Source organism: Medicago sativa, chromosome 8, assembly GCF_051527215.1.
Source record: "Medicago sativa cultivar Bolivia chromosome 8, Bolivia_mono, whole genome shotgun sequence".
Classification (NCBI taxonomy): Eukaryota; Viridiplantae; Streptophyta; class Magnoliopsida; order Fabales; family Fabaceae; genus Medicago; species Medicago sativa.
The window spans coordinates 78,927,187-78,939,310 of record NC_140756.1 but is presented as its reverse complement, the minus strand read 5'-3'; the positions used below and the strand labels follow the sequence as shown (position 1 = coordinate 78,939,310).

General features: G+C 35.0%; 1 protein-coding gene across 1 annotated transcript; it reads right to left on the bottom strand.

Moving 5' to 3' along the window:
• Positions 1 to 9,918: 9,918 nt before the first annotated feature.
• On the bottom strand, positions 9,919 to 11,690 carry NAC100 (NAC domain containing protein 100). Its single transcript, XM_085733427.1, has 3 exons — positions 11,342 to 11,690; positions 10,937 to 11,214; positions 9,919 to 10,825 (listed from the first exon to the last, which is right to left on the bottom strand). Exons 1-3 carry the CDS (start codon positions 11,529 to 11,531, stop codon positions 10,211 to 10,213), a joined length of 1,083 nt encoding a protein of 360 aa, XP_085589553.1. The 5' UTR covers positions 11,532 to 11,690; the 3' UTR covers positions 9,919 to 10,210.
• Between the last annotated feature and the right edge of the window lie 434 nt (positions 11,691 to 12,124).

Here is a 12,124-nt window from a genome sequence, read left to right as displayed (position 1 = left end):
ATTTTATTTTCAAAATTTACAAAAGGGTTATTTAACAAATGTGGCTTAGAGTGACAAACATTACAAATTATGCAAGATTCAATTTCATCATATGGGTAACACTTTCGCATGGCTTTTGAATCAACAGAACAATCATCTACCCTAGGGTTTCATGCATACCATAAAAAGAAAGACAAAGGCATGGAATCACAACACAAACCTGTTAGTTAGCAATGAAGAAATGCAAGTGCAGATTTGATGCTCTAACTCTAAAGCTTGACTTGAATGCAAGTTAATTTTGCTCTAAGGGTTTGTTGTTTCACGCTGGTTAAACAAAGTTGAGAAATTTTTTTTGATTTGTTTTGATGAGAGAGAAACTAAAACCGAAAATGATATGATAGTGGGTGGTTGATTGTGAGTTAATGAGAATTGGTGGCCTTGGGTTTCGTAACTGCCCAAAACTGCAACTACTCGCAGGTGCGAGCAGAGCTACTCGCAGATGCGAGCGTTTTGGCAGTCAACGCAGTCAAAATCCACCTGCTCGCAGTTGCGAGCTGTTTTACTCGCAGTTGCGAGTACTTATGGTTCAGACTTTTGCTCTCTGTTTGGCTTCTGTTTTTGGATGTTTTGATGCATGCACATGACTCTCATATCTAATTATGCATTAAAACACTAAATGGACTTACAAAATTGGGTTGCCTCCCAACAAGCGCGTGTTTAACGTCGTTAGCTCGACGCCTTTTCCGTTAGGGTGGCCAAAATGAAACGGATAACACATCATCTTTCGAAACCCTACGTTTTGGTAGGAATTCCATGAACTTTAGGAACAAATGATTTGGAGTCCATGACCTCCCTAGCTTTGGTTTATTGAACAAGGTGCAAATTTGATCATTTACCCGATCAATTTCTACCTTGTTCACTTTCTTCCCCCTTACTTCCATTAAGTCTTCCTTGATTAGTAACCGTTCCTTTTTCTCAACCACCATTACTTCTTCAATATCAACAGTTGTAAATTCCTCATTTTGAACAACAACTTCTTCAACAATCTCTTCAACTTTCTCAAACATATTTGGATTATTTTCTTGTTCTCCAAGAGTGGATTGATTGTTGGCTTGGTTATCCATGATTTGTGCTTGAATCAACTCAATTTGAAGTGATAAAGTCTTCAATCTTTGGTTGGTATCTTGCATGTTTATCATGGATTATTGCATGAAGATATTCAAAGTATTTTCTATCACCGAATATCTTTCATCTTCATAAGAATGTTGAGGATATTGTTGATAGGATTCATACTCGGGTGGAGTATAGAAGTTGCAATAACCATGACCAGCCATGATTGTGGCTAGATGATGATCCTAAAACGGAAACAACTAACAAGAAACTTTTCTTTGTTTATCAACAAGGGGTTAGTACAAACAACTATCAAGAAATGAAAACTATTTACGGATTATGTACGAATGCTTAAAATGATAAATCAATCGTTCTATCTATGATAACTAAACACCATTCCCCGGCAACGGCGCCATTTTGATGAAGTTGTTTTTGCATCAAACAAGATAAGTATTTGTGTATCGTCTCCACAGGGAATAGTGCGTTATCAATGACAGTTTAACATCAATTATCATTCAAAGTATTAAGAGTACTTGTTTGTTTGAAATGTGATTAGCTAAACTAATTTGCAAAAAGTAAAAGTTGAGATAAATAAGGATTGAAACTTGTTAGGAGTAGTGTTCCTTAACCAAGCATCACACGTAACCTAATGATCCATACGAATTCTAGCTTTATAAACAACATTATCACAATCAATTCTAAACTATCCTTCGTGTCCAAAGTGATATAATTAACTCTAAGATATCGTTTAAACATTCGTGTCCAAATCCCTTAAACGATAACAAAGTCGATCAAATAACCTAATCGACCGTGTCCAGCCTGATTAAGTATCCGAAAGCATTTAACTCTTGATTATGGTGATTATCACAAGATTAACAAAGATGTCAAGTAAGTTAACCTAAGATATATTGCTACTCTAGCTCTAGATTCAAGAGTTTGTGTCCAAAGCATCTTGAATCTCATTGAAAGCATTAACACAAGAATAACAACAATATTGAATATAAATTGCTAGAACCATATATTGCAAGATCAAAAGATTACATGTTTAGCAAGGATCAAGTACCTCTCATCCCAACAAAGGGTATTTAGCTACACATCATCATGGAAGCCTTGCAAGGATGGATTGAAAAGGAATGAACCATTACACTTGTGATGTCTCAACAAAGGAATAAAGATCCAACTTCCAAAACCACTCTCACTCTATATGATCTACCCTATTTCTCTCTATAAAATATCTAAGACTAAAACCTAAGAGAAAAACTAAGAAAATATCAAGCTAAGATCCCAGCATAATAAATTCAAGGAATAGCAAGTGGGCATTTAATAGCCTCTGTTCTGCTTGAGCTCGCAGATGCGAGCAGCATCACTCGCAGATGCGAGTGATTCTTCTAGTCCAATGAGATGCTGCCACGTCATAAATGAGGAGGTCAAACCGCCCTAACTCGCAGCTGCGAGTAAGGGAGCTCGCAGTTGCGAGCTGCTCGCATTGGCACTCGCAGTTGCGAGTTTGAGTGCGAGTTGCATGCCTCCTGGATCAGCTTCTGCCCAAATAGTACTTTTTCATGATTTTTGGTCTTTGATCAGTGTCTTGAGGCTAATTCCTGCATAAAAGGATAGAGTAAGATATATAAAGCGTAATAAGGCATTTAACACTTATTTCTCGGCTTTTCCTTCAATAACTTGTAAAACAAGTAACAAAAAGTGCATGAAATATAACATGAAATTAACACTTCTTGGCACTTATCACCCAGATGGTTTTCAATGTATCTTCTTTAAACAGTATTGGCACATTGTTGGTGAAGATATCTTCAAGCTTGTCTCCTCAGCCTTCAACACTGGTTTTTTCGACCCCACCATATCTGACACCCTCATTGCTCTTATCTCCAAAATCGACCCTCTCAAAACTTACAAAGACTTTCGGCCTATCAGCCTTTGCAACATAACCTAAAAAATCATTACAAAAGTCCTTGTCAACCGTATCCGGCTGATCCTTAATGATATTATTGGTCCCTACCAAAGCAGTTTTCTGCAAGGTAGGGGCACTTCTGACAACTCTATTGTTTTGCAGGAAATTGTTCATTTTATGCGGAGGTCCAAAAGGAAAAAAGGGTATGTTGCGTTCAAACTTGATCTTGAGAAAGCCTTTGACAATGTTAATTGAGAGTTCCTTAGATATTGCCTTCATGATTTTGGTTTTCCGGAAGCATCAATCAAGCTTATCATGCACTGTGTCACTTCTTCAACATTTTCAGTTCTTTGGAATGGAAACAAATTGCCTCCCTTCAAGCCTACTCATGGTCTAAGACAAGGGGACCCCTTGTCTCCTTACATCTTCATCCTTTGCATGGAAAAGCTCTCTCTTGCTATTAACAATGCCGTTCTTCAAGGAGAGTGGGAACCAATCCGTATGTCGGCCTCCAGCCCCCCTCTCTCCCACCTTCTCTTTGCGGATGACGTCCTCCTCTTCACTAAAGCCAAGAACTCTCAACTACGCTTCATCAAGGATCTCTTTGATCATTTCAGTCAAGCTTCGGGTCTCAAGATAAATATTTCCAAATCTAGAGCTTTCTACTCACCGGGTGTCCGACATCAAAAGATCAATAACCTCACTTCCATATCCGGTATCCGTAGCACAACCTCTCTTGGTAAGTATTTGGGTTTCCCTATCCTTAATGGTAGACCGAAGAGAAGCGATTTCCATTTTATTATTGAGAAGATGCAATCCAGGCTTGCTTCTTGGAAAAACAAGCTCCTTAACAAAGCTGGAAGATTGACTCTTGCATCCTCGGTCGTTGCTTCTATTCCAACCTATTATATGCAGATTAACTGGCTCCCTCAAAGTATATGTGCTAAGATTGACCAAACAACCCGAAATTTCATCTGGAAAGGCGCAAATGACAAAGGTGTGCACTTGGTTGGTTGGAAAAAAATTGCCTTGCCAAAGTACCTTGGCGGTTTAGGCATCAGATCAGCTAGAGAGGCGAATATTTGTCTGTTAGGAAAGTTGGTTTGGGATCTTTTTCACAACAATAAGAAGCTTTGGGTGTCTCTTTTTTCTGCCAAGTATGTAGCTGGACCGAACCTGTTAAATGCCTCCATCAAAAGCAGCAGCTCTCCTACTTGGTCTTCCATCATTCGTGCAAAAAATATTCTCATCAGTGGCTATTCGTGGCGTCCCGGTTCAGGCACTTCGTCCTTTTGGTTTAGCACCTGGAGTAATTTCGGTCCTTTAGGATCTTTGGCTCCCATCATCGACATCCACGACCTTCACCTTACGGTCAAAGATGTCATATACAATCATCAGCGGTCCCTTATGTTGTACACTCCTCTCCCTCAAGCTGTGACTGAGTTCATAAACAACATCAATTTCAGGTTCCATGATGATATAGAAGACGCCTTTATTTGGCCTCATAATAAAAATGGTATTTACTCCACCAAAAGTGGTTATCAGTGGCTGATCTCCCATAACGGAACCAACATCGATTCTCATTCTTGGTCTTGGATTTGGAGGAAGAAGATCCCGGAGAAATATAAATTTTTCATTTGGTTGGCTTGCCATAACTCCCTCCCTACTTTATCTCTGCTTCATCATAGGCAGATTGCTGCTTCGGCAACTTGTTCTCGTTGTGGTGATTTTGAAGAAACTATTTTCCATTGCATCCGTGACTGCAGTTTCTCCAGTGTTATTTGGCATCACATTGGGTTTTCGGACCCATCTTTCTTCGCGGTTTCAGACATGGAAGACTGGATCAAAAATGGTTTAAATAGTAACCAGGGGAGCTTGTTCGCAGCTGGCTTATGGTGGATTTGGCGGAGCCGTAACGCTCAGTGTTTTAACAACGAAACCATCTCGCTTCATAGGCTAGCGTCTCAGATTTACAACTCTGTCGAGGATATCAATTTCTGTTTTCATCAGCTTCAGCCAGCTACGCATCTGGACAGGCATGTGAGATGGAATAATAACAATTTTAATTGTACAATTCTTAACGTTGATGGGAGTTGTATTGGTTCTCCGATTCGAGCGGGCTTTGGTGGATTATTTCGTAATAGTGCCGGTTTGTATCTGTCTGGTTTCTCGGGATTTATTCCTACGTCTTCTGATGTTCTTCAAGCCGAGCTAACTGCCATTCATTATGGTATAACCATGGCTATTGACAAAGGCATTTATGAGTTGGCTATTTATTCAGACTCCATGCTTTCTATTAACATTCTCACCGGGAACAGTTCTAGTTTTCACATACATGTTGTCCTCATTCAGGAAATCAGAGATATGCTCTCTCAGGCCTCTTTTTCGCTCCATCACACTCTCCGCGAAGGCAACCAATGCGCTGATTATTTTGCCAAGCTTGGAGCAAGCTCAGACAGTGATATCATGATCCACCAGTCCCCTCCTGATGACCTCCGTCCTTTGTTGAGAAATGATGCTTCAGGGACTTTGTACCTGAGAGCTTAGTTTTTGCTTCTGTTTCCTTCTCTCTTTCTGTTTTGTTTTTTCTTTTCTCTTGTAACCAAAAAAAAAATCAATTCATTGGCTTTATGAACTTGAATGATTATTTCTAATCTGTTAACATTAATTGTCCTTGCTTAACTCAATTGGTAAAGACAATGCATAATATATGCAAGGTCTGAAGTTCAAACCCCGACCACCACCAAAAAAATCTCTTAACATTAATTAATAGTCCTATTAATATAACTCAAGTAAATATGCTTAATGACTATTTCAATATATGAGTATTAAATTTGCAAAAGTTTATAGGTGATCTATCTACAGGCCTAAGATAATAGCAACATAAATTGAGTTAAAAGAGCTTTCATAAGTTTCTGTGGGCTTAACTCAGTTGGTATGAATATTGCATAGTATATGCAGATGTTGAAGTTCGAATTTCAAACACTCCACTTATTCCTCTTAAGAGATCAATTTCTAGTGGATAGACTCCTTGACAAAAAAGAAGTTTCACAAAACCTAAGCAAATAAACAAGATATGCACTTAAAATATCATTTCATTTCACAACTAAAAAGTGTTTAGCTTGTGGTGAGCTTCAACAAAAACATGATAGCATAGTCCATCACAAATGAAAAGAGAAAATGGAAGCAAGACTGAATACAAAATGCAAATTCACAAAGCTACATAGTCCATCACTAGTTGCTTTATCAATTTAAATGCTTCCTCACCAAGGATGAGATTCAACAATCGTTCTAAATATTTATTTTATAAAAAAAACCTTAATATGATTCTTTTAGTTGATTTGGCCAATTTAAACCGAAGTGGCACAGGCTGACTATTTGTTATTGTTACTGACTTGACATTTTTTTATACATTAACCAATAAACTTAATTAAAAAAAAACTTGTTAAAAAATTTAAAAATAAACAATTTTTTTTATCAAAAACTTTTAAATACAAATAAATTTACATAATTTTATTAAAAAAACAAAAACGGGAGCCTCGTGAACGGTTGGCTATTGGTTAGCTTAACCTCTGCTGTTCATTTAAATTATTTTTTAATCGAAATGCAAATGACATCCATAACATAACTGCCAATGGGTCCTTGACCGTTAAAAAGGCCTAACTTTTTCCCCAAACTGACATCATATCATATATCACACAGTGTGGGACATGCCCCACAATTGCCAAATTGCCCATGATCCTCAGGTGCTGCCAACGGAAACCGGCAAGTGGTAACCCATTACACGTTTATTTCATTTCTTGTCCTAAAATCACCTCCACACCCTTTTAAATTTAGGTTAATATTTGAATATTCATTTATAGTTATACTATGTTTAAGTATTGCTTTGCTCTAAAAACAATGTTTAAGTATTACTACTATTTACAACTAATTTAAACAAACTCTAGCATAGTAGGAGTATATATAGACTATAGAGTATAATAAAATAGCAGGGTGAAATTAATACTTTTCATAGTATTTCATTTCAGGTCATTGCGTCGCTTTCAAAGAGCCTCACTTCACATGCATGCACAAAAGTGCTACGGCCTACGGGCTCTATAACTTCTTTTCTAATCGTTTGTTGAGTTTTCATGGTACTCAAATTAATTAATATACTCTGGTCGAAAATGAAAGATTTACCTTAAATAACAATAGTTAATCATATTTTAATAAACGCCAATTCTTAAACTCATAAATCACAAGCACCTGGCTCTCTAATCTGATGATGATGATAAGGTGGTTGGCGTTTCTAAACTTTTACCATATTTACACCAATCAAAGGATAGACTCATTAAATTATAATACATCCATGAACGTTAATTTTTTATCCCAATCTCAATCCCACAGTAAAAATATCCCAAATAAACTTAAACACCCCCTAGGCCGATTAAGAAAGAGACCTAAAAATTTTAAGAAAGGATAACGGGGTTGGATTGGAGTCACTTATATGATTAAGAAAATGAAATTTAAACAGCTAGTGGGGTTATTTTTTTAATGTATTTATTTATTTACCATCAACCTAAGAGTGAGTTGAGTGGATAAACGTAAAATACAAACTGCTAGTGTTTTCATATGGTTAAGGATCAAGACGTGTAGGACTCAAATTGGTGGACTTTTGTGAGGATTTATCATGTGCCATAAATATAAACACCACATGGCACAAAAGAGAGATACGTACATTGTATTTTTGGACAAAATAAGAAAAAGAAGATCAATGTTCTCATGTCATGCCATTACAGCTTCAAAACGGAATGCATTATGCATGCATATCATAAAATGGGAAATGGATGATTTGACAAATTCAAATGAATGGTTGAATGATCACATTCACATATAAGGACAAAATTAACCACTGTACATTTCTTGGTTCAATTAAAAGAAGATGAAATAATCTGTGTACTTAACAACATAACAAAGAAATAAATAGATAGATGTAAGCGGCGGAGCTAGAAAAAGTTAGGATGGATCGTCAAAATAACCTATAATATATATGCACAAAATTCATTTTTCAATAAGCATCAAACTCAAAGTTCATCATTAAAAAGTTAAACTATATAACTTAAAAAATTTAAAATAATTATTTATACATTTAGAGTGACTTGAAAGTATGTTTGTAACGCGTACTGAGATGGAGAAAAGGATGGGACACAAGATAATTTTATTTAGAAGTTAATGATATTTTTGTAATTTTTCCTACACAGACGATTAATTTTTTTGGGTGGGGTGGATTGTGGCACACCCAAGCCCTATGTGATGTGAAGAAAGAGAGAAAGAAAAAAATTGAAGTATTAATTCAAATATAAAGGTTCTTAATTTATATAAGTCTAAAATTTCTTACATATCACATGCATTCAATCAAATTATTTCATGATATCATTTTTTTACATTAGTTTCTAATATATCTTACAAATATCTATTTGACATTATTTGAGTGATGAATGTGTAAAAAATGTTAAAACATTCTCGCGCATAAAAATTAATCTCTAAAAGAAAAGATCTAACCAAGTGATTGAACTCAAATGGTTAATAAACTCCGTTAAAGAACAAAACATTCGGAATAATCTAAGTTCGATTCATAATAGATCAATTCTTGATCAAGTTATACTTATTTCACAACCAAACAACGAATTACGTGCCCATTTTCCTTAGGAACTGGGGGTTAACACAACAACAACAATAGAAAAACAGTCTTTTATTCATTTATTTCTCATATAAATCTCAAAAATATTCGGTCAAAATTTTTGCTAATTGAATATGACTTTTTTTTTTAAGGAAGAATATGACTTTTTTTGTTATGCAATTGAATATGACTCTTGATGGAATGAAATTTAATTAAAAACCAAAAGTACTAAATCAATATTTTTCTGACGGAAAAGTACTACATCAAATTAGATGAATAAATAAATAAAATATGTTATAGCATTAAAGGGTAATAAATAAAATCACATACTTGTTCTCGTTTTGAATTTTTATCTTGTACTCTGATTTTCTATTGGAGTCGTGTTGCAACTTGTCATATTCAAAAATATTCAATAGCAATATGTTGGGGTTTGTACGTACTTGCATGTCACAAATTCTTTGTTCTCATTTGACCTGTATCTTGACTACAAACTAAACACATCAGATCACATTTACTATTCTAAAACTCTTCCTTCTTAATGAATTTTTTTTATTATTTGAGTAGCTGCCTTGTATAATTAGTGAATTAAGAATTTTTCAAAATATAATTAGTGAATTAAGATGCAAAAAGCTTAGAAAAATGTAAATAATTAGATAATGGTGTGAACTATCAACACCGTAGTGTCAAAGTGTGAACATTAATGTTTTAGGTGAAAATGTTTGAATTTATACTGAGTTTGACAATGATTCAAGACTGAATCAAAGTGTCTTATCATTCATTTATACACCGCCCACATAAAACAGAAAAAAAAAAAAAAAAAAGGCCAAAAGGGTTAGAAGAATTTGTGATTCATGATTTGTGCAAGGAGCTTAGTATAGTAGGTAAAATGCAGATAAGTTGTTTGTCAATATTTGTCTATGTCAAAGTACGCGCGTGCACGTGTAGTACTAATTCTTCAATCAATCAATGGTAATGTAATGTAACTGTATAGTCCCCACATTCTAAATTACCAGAAATCAATGTCACAGTCACAATCTCAGCATTAGCCGAGCTATATAGTACTATAGTAGGAGTATATACTATACTATATACTCCATCCGGTCTCAAATATAAGAAAACATTCCTTTTTTAGGTTCATTGAATAGTTAATGTATCTAGTCTACATTGTAAAGCAAATACATTGATTATTCAATGAATCTAAAAAAGAAATCTTTTCTTATATTTGAGACCGGAGGGAGTACAACACAAATCCAGAAAAGCAAGATCAACAATACAATACTTAATCATTTTTTTTAATCCAAGCAGACAAAAAAAAAATAATAATAACCATATGCTTATGACATGCACAAGCCTATAGTAGAAGCTTAATTTCACAAGAGTTGTTACACTTCCATGATTATATTACACAACATATGCTTCATTATAACATCTTTTAAGATAAAATCTATACAACACCATCAATTAATCGCAGACAACATAATATGCTTCATAATTTCTTCATGGACCCTCTTTTTTTTTTCTTTCCTTATCACAAAAGTTCCTCAATTTGGATCAATTTAGTAATTCCACAAAGTACCATGAAAATCAACAGCTGCAACAGAAGCAGGTGGTGGACGATTCTGATTATTCTCATAAGCCCTTCTACCAATATCAAAATTTGACACAACAGAACATGTTTCAGCATTCATATCAGTAGTTAGATCCGTTTCCTGTGATACACTCATCATTTGTTGCTGTCTCTCAGTCTTGAAACCGTTGTTTTCATACAAAGCTCTTAAAATTGTTTGATCTTGCATACCACAAACAGAACTAGGATATTGCAAATTAACCGCACCTTGGTTATTAGAGTATAATGAACCATTAGAAGATGAAATTCTTGGGAAAAAATCTAGTTGATTATGTGAAGAAATTCCACCATAAATTGAGTTGTTGAATGAATCAAAGATCCCTCCTTGGTTTCTTTGAACATCAATTGCGTTGGAGAAGCAGGACACGTAAGCCGAATCATTCAATTGTTTGATTTTCCCAATCGAATTCGACGAATCAGTAAGTGGTGGTAAAACAGAACAACCAAATTCATTACCAAGTGAATCCAACCTCATTATACCAGAAATATGTGTTTTTTTCCCAGCTGAACTCTTCTGAAAAACCCTACAAATCACCCATTCATTCTGCAAAACACAATCAAATCCAAATCCAAATTCAAATTCAAAAGGCATAAAAAAATGGTTAAGTACAATAAGAAAAACAGAGAAAAACAGAAGAGAAGAATAGAAGAATACCTTTGCAGCTTTTGGAAGATTATGAACAGAGAATTTACCCTCAAGTCGATATTCATGCATAACCCAATTACTTTTTTCTCCTTTAGGTGCTCTTCCTTTGTAGAAAACAAGAGTTTTCTTCATACCAACCAACGATTTCCCTTTGAAAATTTCTTTATCTTTCCCAGTTGCTTTCCAATACCCTGCTTCTGTTGCTCTGTTTGTCCTCAACCCAGTTGGATATTTTCTGTCTCTCACACAGAAAAAGTACCATTCTTTTTCTCCCATTTTTGCTTTAACTAAAACCCAAAATTTCAAAACAAAAAAAAGTTTTCAATTCATGAACAAAGATTCATATCAAATTCAAAGGTGGTAAAAAAGGTGAAAACAAAAAGTGGGTCTGAAAATTTGATTGGTTTTACTTACATGGTAAATCCCAAGGTTCAGACTTGTTGAGGTCTACATCACCAATGGCTCTTGCAGAGAAATTTGAATCAATAACCTTTTTGTAAAGGTAATGACTTATAAGCTCTTCATCAGTTGGGTGAAATCGAAATCCAGGAGGCAAATCCATCTTCTCATCTTCCTTATTTGATAAGACTGAAACGTTTTCCATTTTTTTTTTTGTATATTGATCAAGGTAACCAAAAGGGTCAACCTCTAAAACCACCTTCAAAACCTCAAATCAAAGGTTTTAGATGTGAAGAGAAAAGGTGTTAGTGATGAAGATGAAGATGAGAGAAAGTGAAGGTGGTGGTTGTGAAAGAATTGTGATGAGAAAGGAGAAAGAGAAGGAAAAGAAGGGCATAAATACTGGAGTTTGGGGGAGGAAGAAACGTGGAATGTAAGGTAACTTGGTTTGTTTGTTGTTTATAGCCTAAAGCCCACTTTCTTCAACTTTTTGATCACATTATAATTTTATCATCTTACCCTAAATTGTTCTACTTCTGACTCAACCCACCATGCCCAAATTCCATGCATATAATTTAATTATATTATCATTAAATCATTTATCATAAGGTCGTTACTTTTCCCTCAAAAAAAAAGTCGTTACTTTTACCATCTATTATTAGTCTTCTATTGCCCATGCTTTGGACAGTAAATTTCAATAGAGAAAAACGTGGTTATTTTTACAGTAAAATGAATCCAAAATACTTTTGTTTATTGAAGATTTTGGAGGGAAGGAGAGAAGATGGTTCTTATTTTTCT